Source organism: Emys orbicularis, chromosome 15 (genome assembly GCF_028017835.1).
Source record: "Emys orbicularis isolate rEmyOrb1 chromosome 15, rEmyOrb1.hap1, whole genome shotgun sequence".
NCBI lineage: Eukaryota > Metazoa > Chordata > Testudines > Emydidae > Emys > Emys orbicularis.
In genome coordinates, this window is record NC_088697.1 from 1,209,353 (window position 1) to 1,221,058 (window position 11,706).

Consider the following 11,706-nt stretch of genomic DNA (forward strand, 5'->3'; position numbering starts at 1 on the left):
TACTGGGGGCAGGAAAATTGGGGTGTAACCCTCCCTCCCCTGTACTAGAATAGACAGGACCCTGCCCCAGCTGTCAATCACCTCATGCCCCACCCCAGGTCAAAGGTCACTGCTGGGCACAGGCCCCTGCCCCCTCAGCAGGCTATTTTTCCTTCTTTTCAATCAGGAGAAGAAAAACAAAAATAATTTGAAGAAATTAAAGGGGGGGGGGGCCAAAGAGGGGCTAAAGCCACGCCCCCTCCCTGCTGTGGGTGGGGCCAGCGGCAGCCACGTCCCCCAGGGTGTGGGGCAGAAGGGGGCTAGTTCCAGATTTTCAGGAAGCTGTCCCAGGAACCGGTGGCTACGGCCATCCCGTCATCCGTCACCCCCAGGCAGCTCACGCGGTTGTCATGGCCGGCCAGGACCCCTGTGGGAGGAGACGGGGGTGAGTTCAGCCTGAGAGAACCCAGGCGTCCTGGCTCCCAGCCCCCTCTGCTCCACCCCCACCAGCCCCTACTCCCCTCCCAGAACCGGGAAGAGAACCCGGGTGTCCTGGCTCCCAGCCCCCACTCCCCTCCCAGAGCTGGGGAGAGAACCCAGGAGCCCTGGCTCCCAGCCCCCCCTGCTCTAACCCCTCAGCCCCCACTCCCCTCCCAGAACCGGGAAGAGAACCCGGGTGTCCTGGCTCCCAGCCCCCCCTGCTCTAACCCCCCAGCCCCCACTCCCCTCCCAGAGCTGGGGAGAGAACCCAGGAGCCCTGGCTCCCAGCCCCCCCTGCTCTAACCCCTCAGCCCCCACTCCCCTCCCAGAACCGGGAAGAGAACCCGGGTGTCCTGGCTCCCAGCCCCCCCTGCTCTAACCCCCCAGCCCCCACTCCCCTCCCAGAGCTGGGGAGAGAACCCAGACGTCCTGGCTCCCAGCCCCCCCTGCTCTAAGCCACCAGCCCCCACTCCCCTCCCAGAGCCGGGGAGAGAACCCAGGCGTCCGGGCTGACCTGCGCGGTCGCCCTTCATGGCGTCCCAGATGTTGCAGTTGAAGTCGTCGTAGCCGGCCAGCAGGAGGCGCCCGCTCTTGGAGAACGCCACCGAGGTGATGCCACAGATGATGTTGTCGTGCGAATACATCATGAGCTCCTGGTCGGCGCGCAGGTCGAAGAGCCGGCACGTGGCGTCGTCCGAGCCCGTGGTGAAGGCGTTCCCGTTGGGGAAGAACTGGGCAGGGAGCAGGGCGTCAGGGCTCTCGGCCCCCACCAGCCCCACTCCCCTCCCACAGCCGGGGAGAGAACCCAGGAGTCCTGGCTCCCAGCCCCCCCTGCTCTAACCCACCAGCCCCCACTCCCCTTCCAGAGCTGGAGAGAGAACCCTGGAGTCCTGGCTCCCAGCCCCCCCTATTCTAACCCACCAGCCCCCACTTCCCTCCCAGAGCTGGGGAGAAAACCCAGGAGTCCTGGCCCCCAGCCCCTCCCCCGAGATTGGTGGGATTTCTAAGTTGTGGGTCAGGTTGCTGTGGGGGGGGTGGCTGTGCCCCATGAGGGGCACTGAGGGTGGGTTATGTGAAGCTTGGGGCATATGGGGAGGTTGGGGGGGCAGGGGGTGTCACACACACAAACACTTGTTCCCAGGGAAAGTCAAGGGGATATTGGGGGTCCGGGCGGGCATTGATGTTCAACTCATGCCTGGTTAAGGTCTGTGTGTGGGTGGGGGAGTTTTGTGAGGGGGATTGGGGGTCCCAGGGGGTTTCGAGGGGGGGGGGATCAGGGGTCCGGGCACTCACATACACAGTGTTGATGTCTGACTCATGCCCAGTGAACGTCTGTGTTTGTGAGGGGGATTGGGGGTCCAGGGGGATTTCGGGAGGTCCCAGGGGCATCCCGCCACACACACACATGGCGTTGATGTCTGACTCGTGCCCGGTGAACGTCTGTGTCTGGGTGAGGGGGATCGGGGATCCCAGGGGGATTGGGGGTTTTGGGGGTCCCGGGGGGGTTTGGGGTCCCGTGGTGGTTTCAGGGGGCCCATGGCACTCACACACACAGCGTTGATGTCCGACTCGTGCCCGGTGAACGTCTGCCGGCACATACTGTCCCGCACGTCCCACAGCTTGATGGAGGCGTCGCAGGCGCCGGACACGAAGCTCCGGGCGTCGGGGCCAGCGAGAGGCTCATCACGTCCCCGCTGTGGCCCCCCGAACGTCGTCGTCTGCTGCCCCGTCTCAATGTCCCACAGCGCGCTGGGGGGGGAGAGGCTGGGACACCCACTGGCTCCGCCCCCAGCCCCGCCCACCAACCCCACCCCTGTCCGCTGGCTCCATCCTCCAGCCCCACCCCGCCCACTGGCTCTGCCCCCCAGCCATCTGGCTCCGCCCCTGCCCACCAATTCCACCCTCCAGGCCCACACCCGCCCTCCGGCTCCACCCCCAGCCGCCCCACCTGATGGCTCCACCACCAGCCCCGCCCACTGGCTCCACCCCCCTGTCCCCCCCCCCCCCACCTCTGCCCCTTTTCCTCCCACTGGCTCTGCTCTGTAGCCCCTGCTCCTGGCTCCGCCCCCAGCCACACCCCTGCTCTGCCCACCTCCACCCCGCTGGCCCTGCACACTAGCCCTGCCCCCACCCCAAGGGCCCTCCCTGCTAGTCCCACCCACCAGCCCACAACCCTGCTGGCCTCCCATACTGGCCCCACTCTTCCCTGCCCCCCATGTGTTTCTGGGGAGCAGATCCCAGAGCGCAGGGCCCCTAGGTGGGGGGGGGGGGAGCTCACCAGGTGGTGTCCCCGGAGCTGGTGATGATCTGATTGTCATCGAGGAAGCGGCAGCAGGACAGGTAACCTGGTGGGGGGGGGATAGGGGGACAGCACGATGCTGATTAGCTGGGGTCCGGGGAGAGAACCCAGGTGTCCAGGCTCCCCCCCCCCCCCGCTGCACCCACCAGCCCCCCGTCCCGAGGCGGGCGCTCACCCGTGTGGCCCGGCAGCTCCCGGCTCACGCGCACGTTCCCCTCCCGGGTTTTCAGGCTGTAGATGGAGCAGATGTTGTCCAGGCCCCCGCAGGCCACGTAGTTCCCCGATGGGGCGTAGGCGCAGGTCATCACCCAGGAGGAGCGCAGCGGGATGGCGTGGACCTGGGGGGAGGGAAAGGTGGGCTCATCTGCCCCCGTATCCCATCTGCCCCGGTATCCAGCCTGCCGCCTCCCTCCCCGGGCCCATCTACCCCCGGTATCCAGCCTCCCGCCTCCCTCCCCGGGCCCATCTACCCCAGTATCCAGCCTGCCGCCTCCCTCCCCGGGCCCATCTACCCCGGTATCCAGCCTCCCGCCTCCCTCCCCGGGCCCATCTACCCCGGTATCCAGCCTCCCGCCTCCCTCCCCCGGGCCCATCTACACCAGTATCCAGCCTGCCGCCTCCCTCCCCGGGCCCATCTACCCCGGTATCCAGCCTCCCGCCTCCCTCCCCGGGCCCATCTACCCCGGTATCCAGCCTCCCACCTCCCTCCCCGGGCCCATCTACCCCAGTATCCAGCCTGCCGCCTCCCTCCCCGGGCCTATCTACCCCGGTATCCAGCCTCCCGCCTCCCTCCCCGGGCCCATCTACCCCCAGTATCCAGCCTGCCGCCTCCCTCCCCGGGCCCATCTACCCCGGTATCCAGCCTCCCGCCTCCCTCCCCGGGCCCATCTACCCCGGTATCCAGCCTGCCGCCTCCCTCCCCGGGCCCATCTACCCCGGTATCCCGCCTCCCCCCAGGTCCATCTACCCCGGTATCCCGCCACCCCTCGGGCCCCTCTGCCCCGGTATCCAGCCTCCCGCCGGGCCCCTCTGCCCCAGTATCCCACCTGCCGCCAGCCCCCAGGCCTCTCTACCCTGGTATCCAGCCTCCCGCCTCCCCCCGGACCCATCTGCCCTGGTATCCAGCCTCCCGCCTCCCCCCGGACCCATCTGCCCTGGTATCCAGCCTCCTGCCTCCCCCCCGGGCCCATCTGCGCCGGTATCCAGCCTCCCGCCTCCCTCCCCGGGCCCATCTACCCCAGTATCCAGCCTGCCGCCTCCCTCCCCGGGCCTATCTACCCCGGTATCCAGCCTCCCTCCCCGGGCCCATCTACCCCGGTATCCAGCCTCCCGCCTCCCTCCCCGGGCCCATCTACCCCAGTATCCAGCCTGCCGCCTCTCTCTCCCGGGCCTGTCTACCCCGGTATCCAGCCTCCAGCCTCCCGCCTCCCTCCCCGGCCCATCTACCCCGGTATCCAGCCTCCCGCCTCCCTCCCCGGGACCATCTACCCCAGTATCCAGCCTGCCGCCTCCCTCCCCGGGCCTATCTACCCCGGTATCCAGCCTCCAGCCTCCCTCCCCGGGCCCATCTACCCCGGTATCCAGCCTCCCGCCTCCCTCCCCGGGCCCATCTACCACAGTATCCAGCCTGCCGCCTCCCTCCCCGGGCCTATCTACCCCGGTATCCAGCCTCCAGCCTCCCTCCCCGGGCCCATCTACCCCGGTATCCAGCCTCCAGCCTCCCTCCCCGGGCCCATCTACCCCAGTATCCAGCCTGCCGCCTCCCTCCCCGGGCCCATCTACCCCGGTATCCCGCCTCCCCCCTCCCCCCAGGTCCATGTACCCCCGGTATCCCGCCACCCCTCGGGCCCCTCTGCCCCGGTATCCAGCCTCCCGCCGGGCCCCCTCTGCCCCAGTATCCCACCTCCCGCCAGCACCCAGGCCTCTCTACCCTGGTATCCAGCCTCCTGCCTCCCCCTGGACCCCTCTGCCCCAGTATCCCACCTCCCGCCAGCCCCCAGGCCTCTCTACCCTGGTATCCAGCCTCCCGCCTCCCCCCGGACCCATCTGCCCTGGTATCCAGCCTCCCGCCTCCCCCCAGACCCATCTGCCCTGGTATCCAGCCTCCTGCCTCCCCCCGGGCCCATCTGCGCCGGTATCCAGCCTCCTGCCGCCCCCCGGGCCCGCCGCCCCCCCGGGCCCATCTACCCTGGTATCCAGCCTCCTGCCTCCCCCCGGGCCCATCTACCCCGGTATCCTGCCTCCCCCCTCCCCCCAGGTCCATCTACCCCGGTATCCAGCCTCCCCCCGGGCCCACCTGCGCTGGTATCCAGCCTCCTGCCGCCCCCCCGGGCCCATCTACCCCGGTATCCTGCCTCTCCCCGGGCCCATCTACCCTGGTATCCAGCCTCCTGCCGCCCCCCGGGCCCATCTACCCCCGGTATCCTGCCTCCCCCCGGGCCCATCTGCCCCGGTATCCAGCCTCCTGCCTCCCCCCCGGGCCCATCTGCCCCGGTATCCAGCCTCCTGCCTCCCCCCGGGCCCATCTGCCCCGGTATCCCGCCTCCCCCCGGACCCATCTGCCCCAGTGTAGCGGGCAGTTACCCCGCTCAGGTGGAGGAAGGCTGGGCTGATTGGGGGAAGCAGCCACACCTGGGGCCACGCCCCAATCAGGCCACGCCCGGCCCTGCTATAAGGGCCCAGGGAGGAGCTGGGTCAGACCAACTCCAGCCCGGGCACAGGAAGGTCCGGGCTGCCGGGGAGCTCGGGGTGCTGGGCGCGGAGCAGGGCTGGGGAAGGGCGGGGAGGCACTGGGGCGCTCTGGCCTGGCAAGTCCCCAGGCCGAGGCCTTGGTAAAGGCCCCAGAAGTACTGAGGCAGCCCAGCGAGGGGCAGCTGGTTTGCCCCCCTTGCCAGTGGTAAGTGGCCAGTACAGGCTGCATCTGCCCCAGAGAGCGGGGGCTCGATGGTGACTGGCTGTAGCCACTGAGGCGAGGGGGGTTCCCCTGGGAGGGGAGACCCAGAGTGTGGGGTACTGCTGGGGGCAGAGCCCCGAGGTGAGGGACATGGGGGGCCTGAGGCAGAAGAGACACCAGCCAGCAGGAGGCGCCACAGCAGCTACACCCGGTCTCCCGCCTGCCGCCTCCCCTCCCCGGGCCCCTCTGCCCCGGCCTGCTGCCTCCCCTCCCCCCCCCCCCCCGGGCCCCTCTGCCCCGGCCTGCCGCCTCCCCCCCCGGGCCCCTCTGCCCCGGCCTCCCTCCCCCCCCCCGCCCGGGCCCCTCTGCCCCGGCCTCCCCTCCCCCCCCCCCGCCCGGGCCCCTCTGCCCCGGCCTGCCGCCTCCCCCCCCCCCGCCCGGGCCCCTCTGCCCCGGCCTGCCGCCTCCCCCCCCCCCGCCCGGGCCCCTCTGCCCCGGCCTGCCGCCTCCCCCCCCCCGCCCGGGCCCCTCTGCCCCGGCCTGCCGCCTCCCCCCCCCCCCCCCGGGCCCCTCTGCCCCGGCCTGCCGCCTCCCCTCCCCCCCCCCCGGGCCCCTCTGCCCCGGCCTGCCGCCTTCCCCCCCCCGGGCCCCCTCTGCCCTGGCCTGCCGCCTCCCCTCCCCCCCCCCGCCCGGGCCCCTCTGCCCCGGCCTGCCGCCTCCCCTCCCCCCCCCCGCCCGGGCCCCTCTGCCCCGGCCTGCCGCCTCCCCTCCCCCCCCCCGCCCGGGCCCCTCTGCCCCGGCCTGCCGCCTCCCCTCCCCCCCCCCCGCCCGGGCCCCTCTGCCCCGGCCTGCCGCCTTCCCCCCCGCCCGGGCCCCTCTGCCCCGGCCTGCCGCCTTCCCCCCCCCCGGGCCCCTCTGCCCCGGCCTGCCGCCTTCCCCCCCCCCGGGCCCCTCTGCCCCGGCCTGCCGCCTTCCCCCCCCCCGGGGCCCCTCTGCCCCGGCCTGCCGCCTTCCCCCCCCCGGGCCCCTCTGCCCCGGCCTGCCACCTCCCCCCCCGGGCCCCTCTGCCCCGGCCTGCCGCCTCCCCCCCCCCGGGCCCCTCTGCCCCGGCCTGCCGCCTCCCCCCCCCGGGCCCCTCTGCCCCGGCCTGCCGCCTCCCCCCCCCGGGCCCCTCTGCCCCGGCCTGCCGCCTCCCCTCCCCCCCCCCCTCCCGGGCCCCTCTGCCCCGGTCTCCCACCTGCCACCCGCCCCCCCTCACCTTATTCGTGGTGTAACTGTCCCAGATGATGAGTTTGCCGTCCTGTGAGGCGCTGACCAGCAGCCTGGGGGGAGAGAGCCCATGTGAGCGCAGCTGGGCCCAGGGGCTGCCCCCCGTCGGCAGCCTGGCGCCACTGCTCCAGGCTGGCACTAGCGGGCACTGTGCTGTGGGGCGGGGGCTCAGCAGGGGGCGCTCTTCCCCCTCACCCCCCAGAGGCGGGGCTGGCCCCACTGAGCAGATATAAAGCCAGATGCTTGTAATTTAGAAGCTTGGCCTGAGAGCCTGCCCCAGGAATGGGACGGGAACCCCGGAGTCCTGGCCAATCAAAACCAAAGCTGCTCCACGGCCAATGGGATAAAAGATCCTTGATTAGTTCCGGGCCTGAAACCCCCCCCCAGAGGTGGGCGCGTCTCAGCGCCGGGCGAGGGGTCCCCGGGTAACCGGCCGCCCCGCCCCAGAGGTGGGCGCGTCTCAGCGCCGGGCGAGGGGTCCCCGGGTAACCGGCCGCCCCGCCCCAGAGGTGGGCGCGTCTCAGCGCCGGGCGAGGGGTCCCCGGGTAACCGGCCGCCCCGCCCCAGAGGTGGGCGCGTCTCAGCGCCGGGCGAGGGGTCCCCGGGTAACCGGCCGCCCCGCCCCAGAGGTGGGCGCGTCTCAGCGCCGGGCGAGGGGTCCCCGGGTAACCGGCCGCCCCGCCCCAGAGGTGGGCGCGTCTCAGCGCCAGGCGAGAGGTCCCCGGGTAACCGGCCGCCCCGCCCCAGAGGTGGGCGCGTCTCAGCGCCGGGCGAGAGGTCCCCGGGGTAACCGGCCGCCCCGCCCCAGAGGTGGGCGCATCTCAGCGCCGGGCGAGGGGTCCCCGGGTAACCGGCCGCCCCGCCCCAGAGGTGGGCGCGTCTCAGCGCCAGGCGAGGGGTCCCCGGGTAACCAGCCGCCTGCCCCAGAGGTGGGCGCGTCTCAGCGCCAGGCGAGCTCTCACCTGGAGTCCGTGCCCCAGTGCATGGCGTAGATTTTCGCCAGGTGGCCTCGCAGGGGTGCGTCGCGTCCGCATCTGGATCCGCCCCACGGGGTCCATCCCGGCGGTGATCTGGGGGAGGGGCAGAGCAGTCAGGGGGGGAGGGGGGGCAGAGGGGGCAGAGGGGCGGGGGGGGGGACCCCATTAAGGGGGGCAGGGCCAAGACCCAGCATAGCTCACCTGGCTCAGGGTGGAGTCGCCGCATGACTTCCGAGCGTCCTGGGGGGGGAGACGGGGTGAAAATCTGAACAGCCTGAACCCCCTCCCAGAGCCGGGAAGAGAACCCAGGCGTCCTGTCTCCCCTCGCTGGGGGGGGGGAGGTGCCCGGACGCCTGGGTTCCGCGCTGGGGGAGGAGGGGGGGTGCCCGGACGCCTGGGTTCCGCGCTGGGGGAGGAGGGGGGGGTGCCCGGACGCCTGGGTTCCGCGCGGGGGGAGGAGGGGGGGGTGCCCGGACGCCTGGGTTCCGCGCGGGGGGAGGAGGGGGGGTGCCCGGACGCCTGGGTTCCGCGCGGGGGGAGGAGGGGGGGTGCCCGGACGCCTGGGTTCCCCCCCACTCACCCGGATCTGGGTGCGAAGCTGCTCCGCCTCCTGCCGCAGCTGCTCCAGTTCGCTCATGGCCGCGCCGGGACCTGCGGGGGGGGAGGGGTCAGCAAGAGCCCGGGGACCCCCCACCAGGGGAGGGAACCCAGGCGTCCGGGCTCCCCCCCCACCCCAACCCCCCAGCGGGGGCTGCAGGTCGGGAGTGCGGGGCACCGGCCGGGCGGAGGGGGGGGGGGTCGCGCTCTGTCGTCCCCCCCCGTACCTGGCGCCCCTCCCCCTCCGTACCTGGCGCAGCCTCGTTCCGGGGGCGGGGGACTCGTTTCCGGGCCGCTCCCCTGGGCGGAAGGATCCGCTCCGGCCTGGTCCGGTTGCGCGCGGCCGGGACTCAGCGGCGGAGGGATCCGCCCCCCCCTCGGCTCGTTCGCCGCCTGCCCGCCCCGGTGATGCGGCTGCCGGCGACCGCGCCTAGAGCTCGGGATAGACCAAGTGCGCGGCGTCCGCGGGGGGGGAACACACTGTGTGGGCGGGACCACCTCACTTCCTGGGGGCTAGGGTGATACCATCTGGGCCTTGCGCTGGGCGAGACCAAGTCACGTCCTCGGAGGCCGACCCAGACCTGCGACCCAGGGTTCCGATGGGAGATACCAACTCACGGGCGCTGGACAGGGTGACACCATCTACCATATGGGGTGGAGCTTGCCATGGGAGCTACCCACTGACTTCCTGATAGGGAGGGGGAGACCATCTACCAGAGGGGGAGAGCTTCTGGTGGGAGATACCAACTCACTTCTTAGGGTGAGCGAGGCTTGCAATGGGAAAATACCAACTCACTTTCTGGGAAGGGGTGCTGACACTATGTAATTAAGGGGCGGGGCGTGCGATGGTTGCTACCAACTCATTTCCCGGGAGGAGGGGGAGACCATTTACCATGAGGGGGGTGCCTGGGAATAGGAGAAACCAACTCAATTCCTAGGGGTGCAGGGTGATACCAATGCCCAAATGGGGGCATGTAGAGAATGGCAGATACCAACTCTCTGGGGGAACAGGGTGAGATCTCCCAGATAGTGCGGTGTGGGCGGCGGGAGTAGGGACGGGAGATACCAACTCGCTTTCGGGGGGGGCAGGGAAGGATTATCTCACACACGGGTGGGGACTAGGGAATGGAGACGTCTCTGTCCCTGGGATGAAGGGAGAGACCATCTTGCAGACGTGCGGGGGGGAAAGAAGTAGACATAGGAGATACCAATTCACTTCCGAGGGTGGGCAGGGGTGATACCAACTCCCAAAAGCGGAGTGGTAGGGATGGGAAATACCAACCCTTACACATACTAAAGTGGGTTGTACCAATTGCGAAGGGGGAGAGCGTGGGCTACGGCTAAACCGGCAGGGGGAGCTAGGCTGTACCAAGTCCCTGAAATGTGCACATCCCAGCCACACACAGGGGCCCCTTTTCCACTCCCCTCCCACAGCTGGGGAGAGAACCCAGGAGTCCTGGCTCCCAGCCCCCCTGCTCTAACCCACCAGCCCTCACTCCCCTCCCAGCGCCGGGGAGAGAACCCAGGAGTCCTGGCTCCCAGCCCCCCCCCTCCACCCACCCGCCCCCATCAGAACATCTTACATCTATCTCCCCAGAAGAGAGGGGAAGGGTTACCTGGCTAGGTTCCCCTCCCCACTGGGGGACCTCGGGGGGGGGGGGTTGCAGCAGCTCCGGCTGGCCAGGGGAGAAGCCCCCCCCCGGGATTAATCCCCAGGCGGGGGGTGGGCGGACGGAGCCGGAGCAGCCGCTGGGTTCCTGCGCGGTGACAGCAGCCAATGGCAGTGGGTGGGTGGGTGGGGGAGGGAATGGGGGGACCTCTCCCGTGCCCATCCATCATCAGCTGCTGCTACCAAGTGAGGGGGGGGGCATGTTCCCGGTCAATTTCCTGCACATACACCCCCCCCACACACACAGGGGCTGACACTGACAGTGCAAACCACAGGGACAGATCCAGAGAGAACCCAGGAGTCCTGGCTCCCAGCCCCCCTGCTGTAACCCACCTGCTCCCACTCCCCTCCCAGAGCCGGGAGAGAACCCAGGAGTCCTGGCTCCCAGCCCCGCCCTGCTTAACCCACCAGCCCACCCCTTCCCCTCCCAGAGCCGGGGAGAGAACCCAGGAGCCCTGGCTCCCAGCCCCCCCTGCTCTAACCCACCAGCCCCCACTCCCCTCCCAGAGCCGGGGAAAGAACCCAGGAGTCCTGGCTCCCGCTGTTAAATTCCTACTCCGTATCTGCCCCCAGTCTAGGGGGATTTCGGATTTTTCTGGTTTGAAATAATCCAGGGTATGGAATTGGGGGGTGGGACTGAATAGGGAGACAAGTATGAAGGGGGGGATAAGGGGCTCGGGAGATAGATAGTCAGGGTGTGGGGGAAGGGATGGGCGGATAGAGGGGGTGCGGGGAGGGATGTTTAGATAATATTATTTTGAGTGGTAGCCCGAATAACAGTTAATGAATAGATGGTGGGGGCTGATGGTTAGAGCAGAGTGGGCTGGAAGCCAGGACTCCTGGGTTCTCTCCCGGCTCTGGGAGGGGAGTGGGAGCAGGTGGGTTACAGCAGGGGGGGCTGGGAGCCAGGACTCCTGGGGTCTCTCCCCAGCTCTGGGAGGGGAGTGGGAGCAGGTGGGTTACAGCAGGGGGGGCTGGGAGCCAGGACTCCTGGGTTCTCTCCCCGGCTCTGGGAGGGGAGTGGGGGCTGGTGGGTTAGAGCAGGGGGGGCTGGGAGCCAGGACCCCTGGGTTCTCTCCCCAGCTCTGGGAGGGGAGTGGGGGCTGGGGGGTTACAGCAGGGGGGCTGGGAGCCAGGACTACTGGGTTCTCACCCGGCTTTGGGAGGGGAAGGGTGAACCCATGGGAAGGGGGAGATTGTTGCCTGAGCACCGGCCCCCGCCCTAAAAAATTCCCTCCCCCGACACTAATCCCCCTCTCCCACCCCGTCCTTCCCTGCCCCTTTAAGGAAGCCCCAGATTGTCACTTATTGTCTGGGCGATTGACCAATCAGGGGCTGCCTGGGGAGGGGGGTGCAGCCTCTGATTGGCTGGGATGAAAGCGCCCCACCCCACCCCTCTCTCTCTCTCCAGATCCCCCCTCCCATCCTCGGTCGCTGTCCAGCCGCCTGGGTGCTGAATCGCCCCTCCCCCCCCAGCCGCCCCTACTCCCGGGACCCTCCCCCCGCAGGAGCCGCTCGGGGCAGGGGGCGCAGCGGAGCCAGG

The 11,706-nt window shown here is 70.3% G+C and overlaps 1 protein-coding gene across 1 annotated transcript; it reads right to left on the reverse strand.

The window, feature by feature from the left end:
• Positions 1-278: 278 nt before the first annotated feature.
• GNB2 (G protein subunit beta 2) lies at positions 279-8,780 on the reverse strand. The gene is given in 13 exon segments (XM_065416899.1): positions 279-406; positions 974-1,190; positions 2,007-2,128; positions 2,131-2,164; positions 2,166-2,208; positions 2,738-2,804; positions 2,934-3,096; positions 6,910-6,973; positions 7,883-7,935; positions 7,937-7,990; positions 8,099-8,137; positions 8,478-8,548; positions 8,745-8,780. Coding segments are annotated over 12 exon segments (1,020 nt in total). The 5' UTR covers positions 8,535-8,548; positions 8,745-8,780; the 3' UTR covers positions 279-299.
• Between the last annotated feature and the right edge of the window lie 2,926 nt (positions 8,781-11,706).